General features: G+C 44.2%; 1 protein-coding gene across 1 annotated transcript in view; it reads left to right on the top strand.

Moving 5' to 3' along the window:
- Positions 1–13,278, top strand: part of TRAP1 (TNF receptor associated protein 1) — a 55,445-nt gene that overhangs the window by 19,033 nt on the left and 23,134 nt on the right. The window contains exons 2-4 of the mRNA XM_059037430.2: positions 7,633–7,797; positions 8,678–8,760; positions 9,933–10,073. Of these exons, the coding sequence (XP_058893413.1) occupies positions 7,633–7,797; positions 8,678–8,760; positions 9,933–10,073 (389 nt within the window). The remainder of the gene's footprint in view (positions 1–7,632; positions 7,798–8,677; positions 8,761–9,932; positions 10,074–13,278) is intronic.

The raw sequence follows: 13,278 nt of genomic DNA, 5'->3' as shown, positions 1-13,278 counted from the left end.
GTATTGCCTGTACATATGTTGTAAACCCCACAATATAATGTTTTAATTTTTGGTTTAAATTACCGGATATATTTTAAGGAAATTAGAGAAAATTTTTTTGTGTTTACCTAGGTTATCATTTCTGACGCTCTGCATTCCTTTTTGAAGATCCAAGTTTCCATTTTATATCATTTACTTTCAGCCTGAAGAACTGTAGCATTTCTTTTAGTGCAGGTCTGCTGTTTAATACTTAAGATGTTGTACCATTGTCTTTCAGCCTCCATTATTTCTGATGAAAAGTTAGCTGTCATTCAAGTTATTGTTCCCACGTGTAATGTGTTGTTTTTCTCTGGTTGCTTCCAAGATTTTCTCTTTTTATTTGGGTTTCAGCAGTTTGATTATGATGTGCCTAGGTGTTTTTCTTTGATATTATTTTGCTGATGGTTCATCGAACTTTTGAATATGTAAATATGTCTTTGACCAACTTTGGGGGAATTTTCCAGTTATTGTTTCTTCAAATGTTTTCTCTGTCCTATTCTCTTTCTCCGCTCCTTCTGGGACTCCAGTTACATGTATGTTAAACTTATTTCTGTTGTCCCACATATATCTGAGACCCTGTTCATTTGTTTTTAATCTGTTTCACATTGAATAATTTCTGTCAATTTATTTTGAAGTCCATAGACTCCTCTGTTGTCTCCATTTGGTTTTTAAGCCTTCTAGTTAATTTGTAAGTTTCAAACATGGTATTTTTTTTTTAAACATCTTTATTGGAGTATAATTGCTTTACAGTGGTGTGTTAGTTTCTGCTGTATAACAAAGTGAATCAGCTATATGTGTACATATACCCCAATATCTCCTCTCTCTTGCGTCTCCCTCCCACTCTCCCTACAAAGCACCTAGCTGATCTCCCTGTGCTATGCGGCTGCTTCCTGCTAGCTACTATTTTACATTTGGTAGTGTATAATGTACATGCCACTTTCTCACTCATCCCAGCTTACCCTTCCCCCTCCCTGTGTCCTCAACTCCATTCTCTACGTCTGTGTCTTTATTCCTGTCCTGCCCATAGGTTCTTTGGAACCATTTTTTTTCTTTATTTTTTTTAGATTCCATATATATGTGTTAGCATACAATATTTGTTTTTCTCTTTCTGACATATTTCACTCTGTATGACAGTCTCTAGGTCCATCCACCTCACTACAAATAACTCAGTTTCGTTTCTTTTCTGGCTGAGTAATATTCCATTGTATATATGTGCCATATCTTCTTTATCCATTCATCTGATGATGGACACTTAGGTTGCTACCATGTACTGGCTATTGTAAATAGAGCTGCAATGAACATTGTGGTACATGAGTTTTCTTTTTTTTTTTTTTTTCCAGTACGCGGGCCTCTCACTGCCGTGGCCTCTCCCATAGTGGAGCACAGACTCCAAACGTGCAGGCTCAGCGGCCATGGCTCACAGGCCCAGCCGCTCCACGGCACATGGGATCCTCCCGGACTGGGGCACAAACCCGTTTCCCCTGCATCGGCAGGCGGACTCTCAACCACTGCGCCACCAGGGAAGCCCAACATGACTCTTTTTGAATTATGGTTTTCTGAGGGTATATGCCTAGTACAGACATGGTATTTTCTGTATCTAGAATTTCCACTTGTTTCTTCTATTATAGTTTGTCTCTGAGATTTCTCATCTTTTATTTTGAGCATATTTTACTTTATGTCATATAGTATTGTTACAATGGCTGTTTTAAAACCCTTGTCTTCTGATACCAACATCTGGATCTTCTTGGCACCAGTCTCCATTGACTGACACTTTTCTTTAGCAGGGGTTGCATTTTCCTGATTCTCTGTATATTGAGTAACTTTTTATTGCATCCTGGACATTGTGGATGTTGCCTTGTGGAATCTCTGGATTCTGTTATATTCCTTTGAAGAGTAGTTGTTGTTTTAAAGGTGGGTATTGACCTGGTTGGCCCCCAGCTGCAAACACTTTCTCTTAGGCAGCAGTTTGACTTTTTTCCTTAACTGGGCTGCTTGCAGTTTGCCCCACATATGCATGGTTCAGGAGGTCAGCCAGAGACTTAGAAGAATTTATTCCCCCAGTTGGGGGTTCCCTATCTCTGACTCGCCTTTCTGGGATTTCCTCCCTTCACTTTTCATATTCTGTGGTTTTCCAAATCTCTCTTCTGGTTCTTCAGGCTAGAAAAGTGCACATTGTGTGTGTTTTCTCTTAGAGTTTTAGCCACCCCTCATTAAACCCACCCTCATTCTGTGCTATTCCCTTCTTCCAAGTATCTTCTCTCCAGAATCTGCCTGCTTTTATTGATTCTCCAGAGCCTTCAGTTAGTCTTTTTATTGTTGTTCCTGTGTTCATGGTTGTTATCAGGTTTGGTTGGTAGGATACACCTCAACCATACAGGAAGTGGCACTCTGTGTAATAAAGATGAAAAGTGGGACTAAAAAAAGTGCTATTATCCATATCACACTTGAGAAAATGGGAGATTGTCCATTTGGAATATGTAATTCCAGAGGAACAATCAGCGTATTTCTCATAGCTTAAAATAATGTGTCTGTATCTAAGGTACATAACTTAAGATGCCATTATGAAGCAAAACCATAGTAAGAACTATGGCTGATATATAAGAAATTTTTTTTTTCTTAAGAAAACAAAGCAAAAGAACATACCCATTGTGTTTTGACTCATGTGCCTTCCTTAGCAGGCCCCTGTAGGCAGTTGCATTTTTAATTTATGCTTACTAGTTAAAATGGCCTTGTGGATCACTACTGCCATCTGTTGGCTGATTGAATGGGTTTCTGACTGAGTATAGTGATGTTTATGCTGATAAAAAATTTCATGATTGTAAAAAAAAAAAAGCTGCTTCTGCATCAGATGCTTTGGCATACAGAGAAATATGTTTGTTCTTGCCTTCAGAGAGTTTGATGCTAAGAAATATAAGCTTGTTACTGCCCTGCTTTGGTGAGATGTTATATATTAAGAAAAAGTTAATAGTAGAAGAGACGTCACAAGCTGGCTTGTAACAGCAGTTTTAATTTAGTAGCATGGAAAACAAGTGCTCTGAATTCATAGTAGGGAGAGATTATTGTGTACTGTGGTGGGGGGTGGGGAGGCGTGGTGGAAGAGAGGGCGTTATGCTGGATCCTGAAGCAGTTCAGGTGTAGAGAAGTTGCAGGTAGAGGAAGCAGCATGAGCACTGGCAGGTATGTGTGTTGTCAGATTCAAACTATCAGTGCTTCCCATTCTGTGACCCCAAACCACCAAACAGATTAATACTAAGACATTGTAGTTTGACACTGAGGTTTGTGGTTTTTCCTTTAGGGTGTAGGGGGAACATGAGGACAGATACTGGGCAGATAGTGTGTTTGTATCTGGTTCAGGCAGATTTACTGCACTATTGGTTTATTCTTAAAATTACTGTAGAAAGTTCAGTTAACCTGAAATCACATCTGCTCTTGATAGTGCTGTTGATTAATATAATCTTGGAATATAATGGAAGGTATTAAAATTGTGGTTGAAAATATGGATTGCTTATTTTTTCCCTTTTCCCAACTCTGAGGACTTATATTATTCCCATCATAAACAACATATTAAATCCTTTCAAACGTATTGTGAGTATTAAGTGGGGAAAAAAGCAAAAGGAATAGGAAAAATAAGACATGGGAAAATTGTGTTTAACCTTGGAGCAAGGAAGTCCTTTACAAACAGAAGACTAATTTCCTTAATATATAGAGAGTTCTTACAAGTCAATAAGAAAAAAATTCAGTAGAAAATGATAAGAGGATATCAACAGTCCATTAACGTAAAAGGAAATAGAAAATATTTTAAAATGTGGATAGATGCTCCATCTTGCTTATAATAAGAGAAATATAAATGAAACTACAGTAAAATTTTTACCTGACTAATAAGCTAAGATCCAAATTTGGACACAGAGAAGACACACATGGGGAAGAGAGGACCCCGTGATGACAGAGGCAGAGACTGGAGTGAGGCAGCCCCAAGCCCAGGGCTGCTGGCAACACCAGAAGCCAGGAGAGGGGCGTGGACAGACTGTCCCTCAGAGCCTTCAGAAGGAATCAGCCCTGCCCAACACCTCGGTTTTCCACTTCTGGCCTCCAGAACCGTGAGAGATTTTCTGTATTGTAAACCACCTCGTCTGTGGTACTTTGTTACGCAGCCTTAGCAAACGAATACACAATCTCATTAGTTTCTCATTTATCCTTCCTGTTTCTTTTGCACAAAAGAGTGGAAACAAGGATATTTTCCTGTATCTCCTTTCTTCCATGAAGGGTAAGCATGCAATCAATAGATAACTCTTTATCACTTTGGAGCATTATTTTTAACAGCACAAGACTGGAAACAGTTTAAACATCCATCAGTTGAGTGCTAGTTAAATACTTATCCATTACAGTGAAATATTATTTGTTCACTAAAAGAATAAGCAGCTTTATATGTACTAAAACAGAGTGATCTCTAAGATGTGTTTTTTGGTTTTTTTAAAAACTATTTATTTATTTGGCTGTGCCGGGTCTTAGTTGTGGCATGCAGGTTCTTTTTTAGTTGCAGTATGACGGATATAGTTCCCTGACCAGGGATCGAACCCAGGCCCCCTGCATTGGGAGTGCAGAGTCTTAACCGCTGGACTGCCAGGGAAGTCCCTGAGATGTGTTGTTGATTAAAATATTTATACACAGAAGACTGGAAATAAAAAAGTGTGCCAGCCATAATCCAGTAGCCCCTTCCCTCCATGTGAGAGCAGGTTTAGAACATTAGTTCAAGGAGTCTGAAAATGAGAGGAGCCCTTAGCCTCTGAATTGTTCTATTTTGTGTGATTTCTGGTTTCCTTTGGGGTAGGGATGGTTTACAGCTAACCATGAGGAAACGCAACCTGTTCTTTCCTGATGGGACTGAAAGGCAGATGGCGAGGAAAGGACCATGAGCAGAGGTCAGGGCAGGAAGTGGGGATAGGGGTCAGTTCAACAAATGTATGCAAGTGGAGCGGGTCAGGAGTCCTTCCTCCAGGGCATGGGACGTCAGCAGGCCTGCTGGACTGGGGAGGAAGGAGGTGAGGTTCCGGAGGTTTGGGGTGTTGCTTAATGGAAGGCCTGGAAGACCAGTCTGAAGCATTTGGAATTGATGAGGTTGCGTTCAGGAATAAGTCCTCAGAAATCAGAAATAACAAGATGGAATTGGTGTCAGAAGAATAACATGTTGAAATTTAAGGGATGGGTTGCAGGGAACAATGCTGCAGATAGGAAGACGTGCTCAAAGGCCTTGGACCGGGAGAGCTGGGGGAGGTCTGGGGGGACAAGGATAAGTGCTCTGTGCATATCACTGTTGGAAGAAGACTCAGTATGATCCCTTCCTCCCCACTGTGTCCTTTCCTGAGGCCACGTGATAGGGAGTGGTTGCTGATGAAACATGGTAAGAGGAGTATTAGATGTAAGAATTTCTAAAATGCTTTCAGCATCTTCGGGCTTATGTGGAGGCGTGGTCAGGAACACCACCAATCCGTGCTTACTGGGCTTTCTGCCTCTCTTCTTCTGGGGGACCTCCCCCATCATTCCGAATTCTGGTGGCCTAAACATTCACATCCAGAGTAGTGCTCAATGGAGAACTAGAATCCAGAATCTGTCCTGAGGCCCAACCCGGGTCTTGCATCCTTCAAACATCTCTCCTTTATCCCAGTCTCACTGATTTCATCCTGAAGTTCTACCGTACTTTAAAGCAGAGGGTTCCCAGCTTTTGTGGGGAACCTGTTTATGTCTCCAAATGTGGCCAGGAGCGCTGTCCCTGGGAGGGGAGGTAGTGTGGGGTTGCCCACAGTCCACTGACATTGCTCGCCCTGCATCAGGGCACCAGGTGGGATCACAGGGACCCCAGCACCCCTGCCTGGCCTGGTGCAGACTGTTTGTTAAACCCTCTAACCAAATACCATTTAATTCTGGAAGAAATACCCCAGTTGTGGGGGGTTTTTTCGTTTGTTTTTGTTTTTAAGGTGAACAATACAGTTAGGCCAGAGAATTAAATATCAATATTTAGATTGTTTGGAAATTGAATATTTTCTGAAATGGGGTCTTTTAAAGATATTCTGCATAGGGCTTCCCTGGTGGCGCAATGGTTGAGAGTCTGCCTGCCGATGCAGGGGACACGGGTTTGTGACCCGGTCTGGGAAGATCCCACATGCCGCGGAGCGGCTAGGCCCGTGAGCCATGGCTGCTGAGCCTGCGCATCCGGAACCTGTGCTCCGCAACGGGAGAGGCCCACGTACAGCAAAAAACAAACAAACAAACAAAAGATATTCTGCATAGAGGTAAAGGCTAACATCGTGTTTTTTATAAATCCAAGAATAAGCTTTAAGAAAAGGTAGATTTTTATACCTTGTAGGAATGTGGAAGTCAATATGTTGATTTTTAAACCTACAAGTTATTTCTGGACATTCTAAATCATTCCTTTCTGACTGTCACATGTATGTAGTTATATAACAGGCAGCTGCAGTTTGTTATGGCCTAGACTTTCACATGGAGTGTCTTGTATGTCTGACCTGTATCCTTGAAAAGGTTGGGCCTTAAGTACCTACTGAACAGCGCCAGTCCCCAGTGAGTGTCTTAAGGGGCTGCTGGTGAGGACTGGCTCCATCCTGCCGGTTAGAGTGGAAGTATCTGCATGTGTTTTTTTTTTTTTTTTTAATATTTATTTAAATTTATTTGGTTGCACCGGGTTTTAGTTGTGGCAGGCAGCCTCCTTAGTTGAGGCATGTGAACTCTTAGTTGCAGTATGCATGTGGGATCTAGTTCCCTGAGCAGGGATCGAACCCTGGGCCTCCTGCATTGGGAGCGCAGAGTCTTAACCACTACGCCCCTAGGGACATCCCTCTGCATGTGTTTCTGTAGCGTCTGTCAACCATACCAGGCTGGGGACAGCAGTGTCAAATGGAAGGTTTTTCCTTCTTCCCTTGCAGTGGTTTCTTGATCCACTGTGCTGAGCAGGAAGTTACAGAAAAGCAACTCAAGAGACATTGTGAATCCCCTTCCTGATCACAAAGTAGAGGAGATCATTCCCTGGTTTGCAGTTTTTAAATACACTAATTTAAAAAAACTCTTCGATGGTTTTGGACAGAAAAGGAAAGGAAAAGAATCAGTGAAGATTCTTTAGAAGATGATGAGGCTGTTGAAGAACATCAACATTTTAAAATTTGGCTCCCTCTTAGGGGTACTTTTTCTCCATGTTAGTTACACCGTAAGAAGACTGGCCAGCCTGTGGTTATTTCCGGCTCCGGGAGGGGCTCTGAGCACTGAGGCATGTGAGGGTTTGGTGGGTTTGTGCACGATCTCACTGGGGGACATAAGTGGGAAGTGGGGTCAAAAGGCCCCTGCCCGTTCCCGCGGTTCTACCCCAAGTTCTCATATGTTCTTGGTATTTGCCACGTATGAGGATGTGTTACCAGAACTACCTGCCAAAATACCAGCTAGCTGCACAGCATTTGTCACTTCTGATTTCCCCTGGGTGACACTGGGTCTTTCGAGCAACAGCCTGCCTTAAAGAATTCCACGTTAGCATCTGCCAGACGTGAACAAATTAGGATTTTCTGTTTCTGAAGTCTTATTAACTCTCATTCTTTCTCACATTTGTCTTTTCAGGAAAACCAGTTCTGTGTCCTTGGAGGCCCCCAGCCCAGTCCTGGAGTCCCAGGCAAAGCCTGGCTTCAAGCTCCCACGTTGGAAGGCTGTTCAGCTCCCAGGCTGCTGAGGACCGGAAGGAGGAGCCCCTGCACTCCATCATCAGCAGCTCAGAGACCGTGCAGGGTACTGTGTGTAGCTGCGTTTGGGTCCAGGAAGTCTTTGTTGGCTCGTTGCTGGCTCGTGAGGGGAAGATTTTGAGGCAGAAGCAGTGATTGATAGAGCCACCCACTCGCTTCAGACGAAGGAAGGTCTTGGTTGGAGGGAGAGTTCCCCAAAACAATGCCTCCTGCGTTTCCGGCTTCTCAGGAACTTCTGACTTCCATCCTGGCATATCTTACCCCCTCTGGTGGTCATCCGTGAGTTCACACGGGGCCCCTTTAAAGTGGTGATTCACAGCACATCTGCTAATAATCATGGAAGCAGGACGTAAACTCAGTGTGGGCCCCTCCGGTGAAGGACTGCACTCCGAGTTGTCCTTCATTCCTGGCAAGTGTGGAAGGCAATCTCCAGAGCCAGTCCTGCAGTGGGTCCATTTCTGGCTTTCAAATGAGACAACAACAGAATATTTGATGTTTGGTTTAAGAGGAGAAGTGAGGTTTTCTTGTTATTTTACTCTCTAAATGATCAATTTGGAAACCAATGTATTCAGGAATAGAATCCAGGGTCTGGTTGTTAGAGCCAGCTTGCCTCACGACTGGGTAAAGTGCCAGCCTCAACAGCCCCTGGAGGTAGCCCGACCTGAGGCCTGCGGGGAGGGAGGCAGGTGAGGGCTTGTGCCCCTACGCCCCTTTCTGCGGGGAGAGGGAACCACTGGTTTGTTCCGCTCCCAAGACCTCCTGCCTGAGCCCCAGACACTTGGTTTCTTTCTTTCTTTTTTGTTCACTGTTTTGAAACATGTTTACAACTCCTTACCTTAAAGATACTTTTGAATGTTTTACATAGCATATTCTTCCATGAAAAAAGACATTAAACTTTATTGGTTGTGTCTGCGATTCATTACTAGGATCTGTTTCCAAACATGAGTTCCAGGCTGAGACAAAGAAGCTTCTGGACATCGTTGCCCGTTCCTTGTACTCAGAAAAAGAGGTGCGGTACCTGCTAATCACTCCCAGCGCTAGCAAAGTTTCTTTTGGCAAGTCTGTTTCTATGCTATTATGGGGAGGTGCCAGCTAGTACATTAGTTGTGAAAATGCATTAAATTTGGACAGGTCCTGATCTTGGCTACCAGTGAGAGTATTTTTACCAAAATCTGTTGGGTTTTATGGATAACAATATGCAGGTGATTCTTTGAGCCAGATTGAACCTGGGAGTTAATGAATTTTGCTGATAATTTAGAAGTCCCTCAGGTGTTGCCGTGGGGTCTTGCTGAGGTTCATTTCTGTGGTGTTGTCGATGTGCGCTGGGACCCTGGGTTCACGCCCCTCATCACCTGGCATCGCCACCTGTGGTCTGTGGGGATGTCGGGGCTGGAGGAGGAAGACCCCGTCCTGGTGTGGAGTAGAGCAGGGAGGAGCTGCCAAGGACCTTTTTGAGGAGATGAAGCTCAAAATGATGAAGCTCAAGGGTGACAGGCCATGGTGAACCATCATTTCCATGCTCATTTTTGCTAAAATGCAGGGTAAAGCACAACTTTCCAAAATGAAAGGACTTTCCAGGGAATATTTCCAGGTCTCGTCCTGTTAAATTCTATATTCAAGTGTCCCCGTGACATCTGGCTTCTCTTCTCTTGGGGTCAGGTCACACCTCCTTCCCTCTCCCCATGTGCTGCGTCTGACTGTAAGTGGAAGGTCTGTCGCAGGTAAAGGGCTTTACAAACACGGGTTGGTAGTTGGGTCTGTGGCCCTCTTTTCTCCTGAACATGGTAGGTCTGGTTTGTGATTAGATTAAATGAAGTCAGTGAGTCCTTCGTGGAGTAGAAAAAATATGTTTTGAGGCTATTTTGACATCCCTGGGCAAGAGTTGAGAAAGAAGTTGTCTCACAGGGTCCTGTTTGGAATTAACAGATCGACACCTAACTCCAGGTTTGATGTTGAGGAAGGAGCAGTAGAGTCAGAGTCGACGTAAAGTTGGGTCACGGCAGTGTGATCTAACTTCAGTCATTCTGTGAGCTGCCCTGGAGAAACTGCCTTTGAGGAATGCAGGACGTCTTTCTGGTTAAACAGTTCTGTGGCATTTCTCCCCCAGCCTGTACCAGTTGCTGCAGATGCTGCTGACCAAATAGGTCCTGCAGCATTGGCATCTTCTTTCCATTTCCGTAGGTGTTCATGCGGGAGCTGATCTCCAATGCTAGCGACGCCTTGGAAAAGCTGCGTCATAAGCTGGCGTCTGAAGGCCAGACGCTGCCGGAAATGGAGATTCACTTGCAGACTGATGCCGAGAAAGGCACCATCACGATCCAGGTACTTCATCCAAGTGTCCCGACGTGGGGCATGCCACCTTGCCTCCCATGCTGGTGACCACCAGGGCCTCTCCACCCACTGGGATGGGGGACAGGCTGCCTTTTCGTCATGGCTCTAGGCTTCTAGTGACCTGCTGACCACCTTTACTGTTAATTTACTGTAAAAACACTCATTCAATATAGAAAATTTAGAAAATACAGATAAGCAGAAGAGGAGACGTTTTATTTATTGTTAAATTTTATTGAAGTATAGTTGATTTACAATGTTGTGTTAATTTCTGCTGTACAATGAAGTGACTGTTATACAGATATATTCTTTTCATATTCTTTTCCATTCTGGTTTATCACAGGATATTAAATATAGTTCCTGTGCTATACAGCAGGACCTTGTTGTTTATTCATCCTATATATGATAGTTTTCATCTGCTAATCCCAAACTCCCACTCCATCCCTCCCCACAACCCGCCCCACAACCACAGGTCTGTTCCCTATGTCTGTGATTCTATTTCTGTTTTGTAGATAGGTTCATTTGTGTTGTATTTTACATTCCACATGTAAGTGATATCATATAGTATTTGTCTTTCTCTTTCTGATTTAACTTCACTTAGTATGATAATCTCTAGATCCATCCATGTTGCTACAGATGGCTTTATTTCATTATTTTTTTATGGCCGAGTAGTACTCCATTGTATACTATAAATAAATAAATAAATAGATAAATATATATATATATATATATATATATATATACCACATTTTATATATATATACCCCACATCTTTATCCATTCATCTGTCGATGGGCTTTTAGGTTGTCTCCATGTCAGCACTATTGTAAATAGTGCTGCTGTGAGCATAGGGGCGCATGTATCTTTTCAAATTATAGTTTTGTCTGGGTATGTGCCCAGGAGTGGGTTTGATGGATCACATGGCAACTCTAGTTTTCTGAGGGACCTCCATACTGTTTTTCATAGTGGCTGCACCAGTTTACATTCCCACCAACAGTGTAAGAGGGTACCCTTTTCGAAGAGGAGAAAATTTAAAATCACCCCATCTTCAAAGATAAATACTGTTGACATTTTAATATGTGTCTCTTTAGGGTTTTGATCTGTGCATTCGTCTACATATCTAAATAGATTTTAAAAAATTATTTTGGCCATGCCACAAGGCTTGTGCAATCTTAGTTCCCTGACCAGGGATCGAACCCGCGCCCTTGACAGTGAGAGCACGGAGTCCTAACCACTGGACTGCCAGGGAATTCCCTAAACAGATTTTTAAATGATATATTATTTTTTAATATACAGGTGACCCTGAATAACACTGGGGAGGTGGGGACAGGCCCTCCCCACAGTCAGAAATCCACATATAACTTCTAGTCTGCCCTCTGTATACCTGGTTCCTCCACATTTGCAGTTCTCCCTATGCAGTTCCTCTGTACCCACTGTTCCACATCCACGGATTCAACCAACTGCGGGTCGTGTGGTACTGTAGATAGTACTTGCTATTGGAAAAAAATCTGTGAATAGGTGGACCCGCACAGTTCAAATCCATGTTATTCAAGGGTCAGCTGTAACTCGTCACTTTTTTTTTTTTTTTTTTTTTTTGCGGTACGCGGGCCTCTCACTGTTGTGGCCTCTCCCATTGTGGAGCACAGGCTCCGGAGGCGCAGGCTCAACGGCCATGGCTCACGGGCCCAGCCACTCCGCGGCACGTGGGATCCTCCCGGACCGGGGCACGAACCCGTGTCCCCTGCATCGGCAGGCGGACCCTCAACCACTGCGCCACCAGGGAAGCCCAACTCGTCACATTTTTTAAAAAATTTATTTTATTTATGTATTTTTGTCTGTGTTGGATCTTCGTCACTGCACACAGGCTTTCTCTAGTTGAGGCGAGTAGGGGCTACTCTTCATTGCAGTGCACGGGCTTCTCATTGCGGAGCACGGGCCCTAGGCACGTGCAGGCTTCAGTAGTTGGCAGCACGCAGGCTCAGTAGTTGTGGCATGTGGGCTCAGTAGTTGTGCCTTGTGGGCTCTAGAGCACAGGCTCAGTAGTTGTGGCACATGGGCTTAGTTGCTCTGTGGCATGTGGGATCTTCCAGGACCGGGGCTCGAACCCGTGTCCCCTGCATTGGCAGGCGGATTCTCAACCACTGTGCCACCAGGGAAGCCCCACACTTTTAACTATACTTATACTCTTGTGATGCATACTTCCCCATGTTATTGAATATTCTGTGGTACTGTATTTTAATCACAGCCCGGTATTTGGATTAATAGTCTTACTTTATTTTATTTTATTTTTTTTTGTGATACGCGGGCCTCTCACTGCTGTGGCCTCTCCCATTGCGGAGCACAGGCTCCGGACGCGCAGGCTCAGTGGCCATGGCTCACAGGCCTAGCTGCTCCGCGGCATGTGGGATCTTCCCGGACCGGGACACGAACCCGTGTCCCCTGCATTGGCAGGCGGATTCTCAACCACTGTGCCACCAGGGAAGCCCAATAGTCTTACTTTAGATGCAGCAATAGTTTTGGCGGCTGTTGTAACCTTTGAGCAGTTTAAAGTCAAAGAGTTAGAAAGGCAGAAGTGGGGTTCATCAGGCAGTGGGCCTGAGGGCCACCACGTTCCTGAGACAGCTGCTCTAGGACCTGCTGGCTGGGATCATGGGGCGGTGGCGGCGGTTGTGGGGCGTGCATCCTACAAGGTGGAGGGCCTGCCTCCGTGGACTCTGCCTCTTCCCAGTAGGCTTGGTTTCACTTCTCAGAATTGCTGCTGGTGTCTGGTGCTCTCTTGTTCACTCCTTTGCTCTGCTCTGTGTATGTGTGTGCCTTGCTTGCTGCTGCTGTTGTTTTGAGAAGCTTTATTGAGATAATGATTTTTACATATAATCAAGTTCCCCAAGTTCAAGTGTACAGTGTGTTTGGACCAACATACACGGTCATGGGACCACCCACACCACTGATGTCATCACCCCAGTATTCCCTGCCCTTTCCAGCCCTTGTCAACCACTGATCTGCTTTCTGTCACTATGGTTTTCTGTTTTCTAGAATTTCATATAAACAGAATTACACAGGAGGTAGTCTTTTGAGTCTGACTTCTTTCACTTGTCACAGTGCTTTTGAGATTCTTCTACGCTGTTGCCTGTATCAGTAGTTTGTTCCTTTCTGTCACTGAGAAGTGCTCTGCTGTGTGGAGGCATCACAGTTTTATGTG

This window comes from Kogia breviceps, chromosome 14 (assembly GCF_026419965.1).
Source record: "Kogia breviceps isolate mKogBre1 chromosome 14, mKogBre1 haplotype 1, whole genome shotgun sequence".
Classification (NCBI taxonomy): domain Eukaryota; kingdom Metazoa; phylum Chordata; class Mammalia; order Artiodactyla; family Physeteridae; genus Kogia; species Kogia breviceps.
The sequence above is the reverse complement of the archived record's forward strand: the minus strand, read 5'-3'. Positions and strand labels throughout refer to the sequence as shown.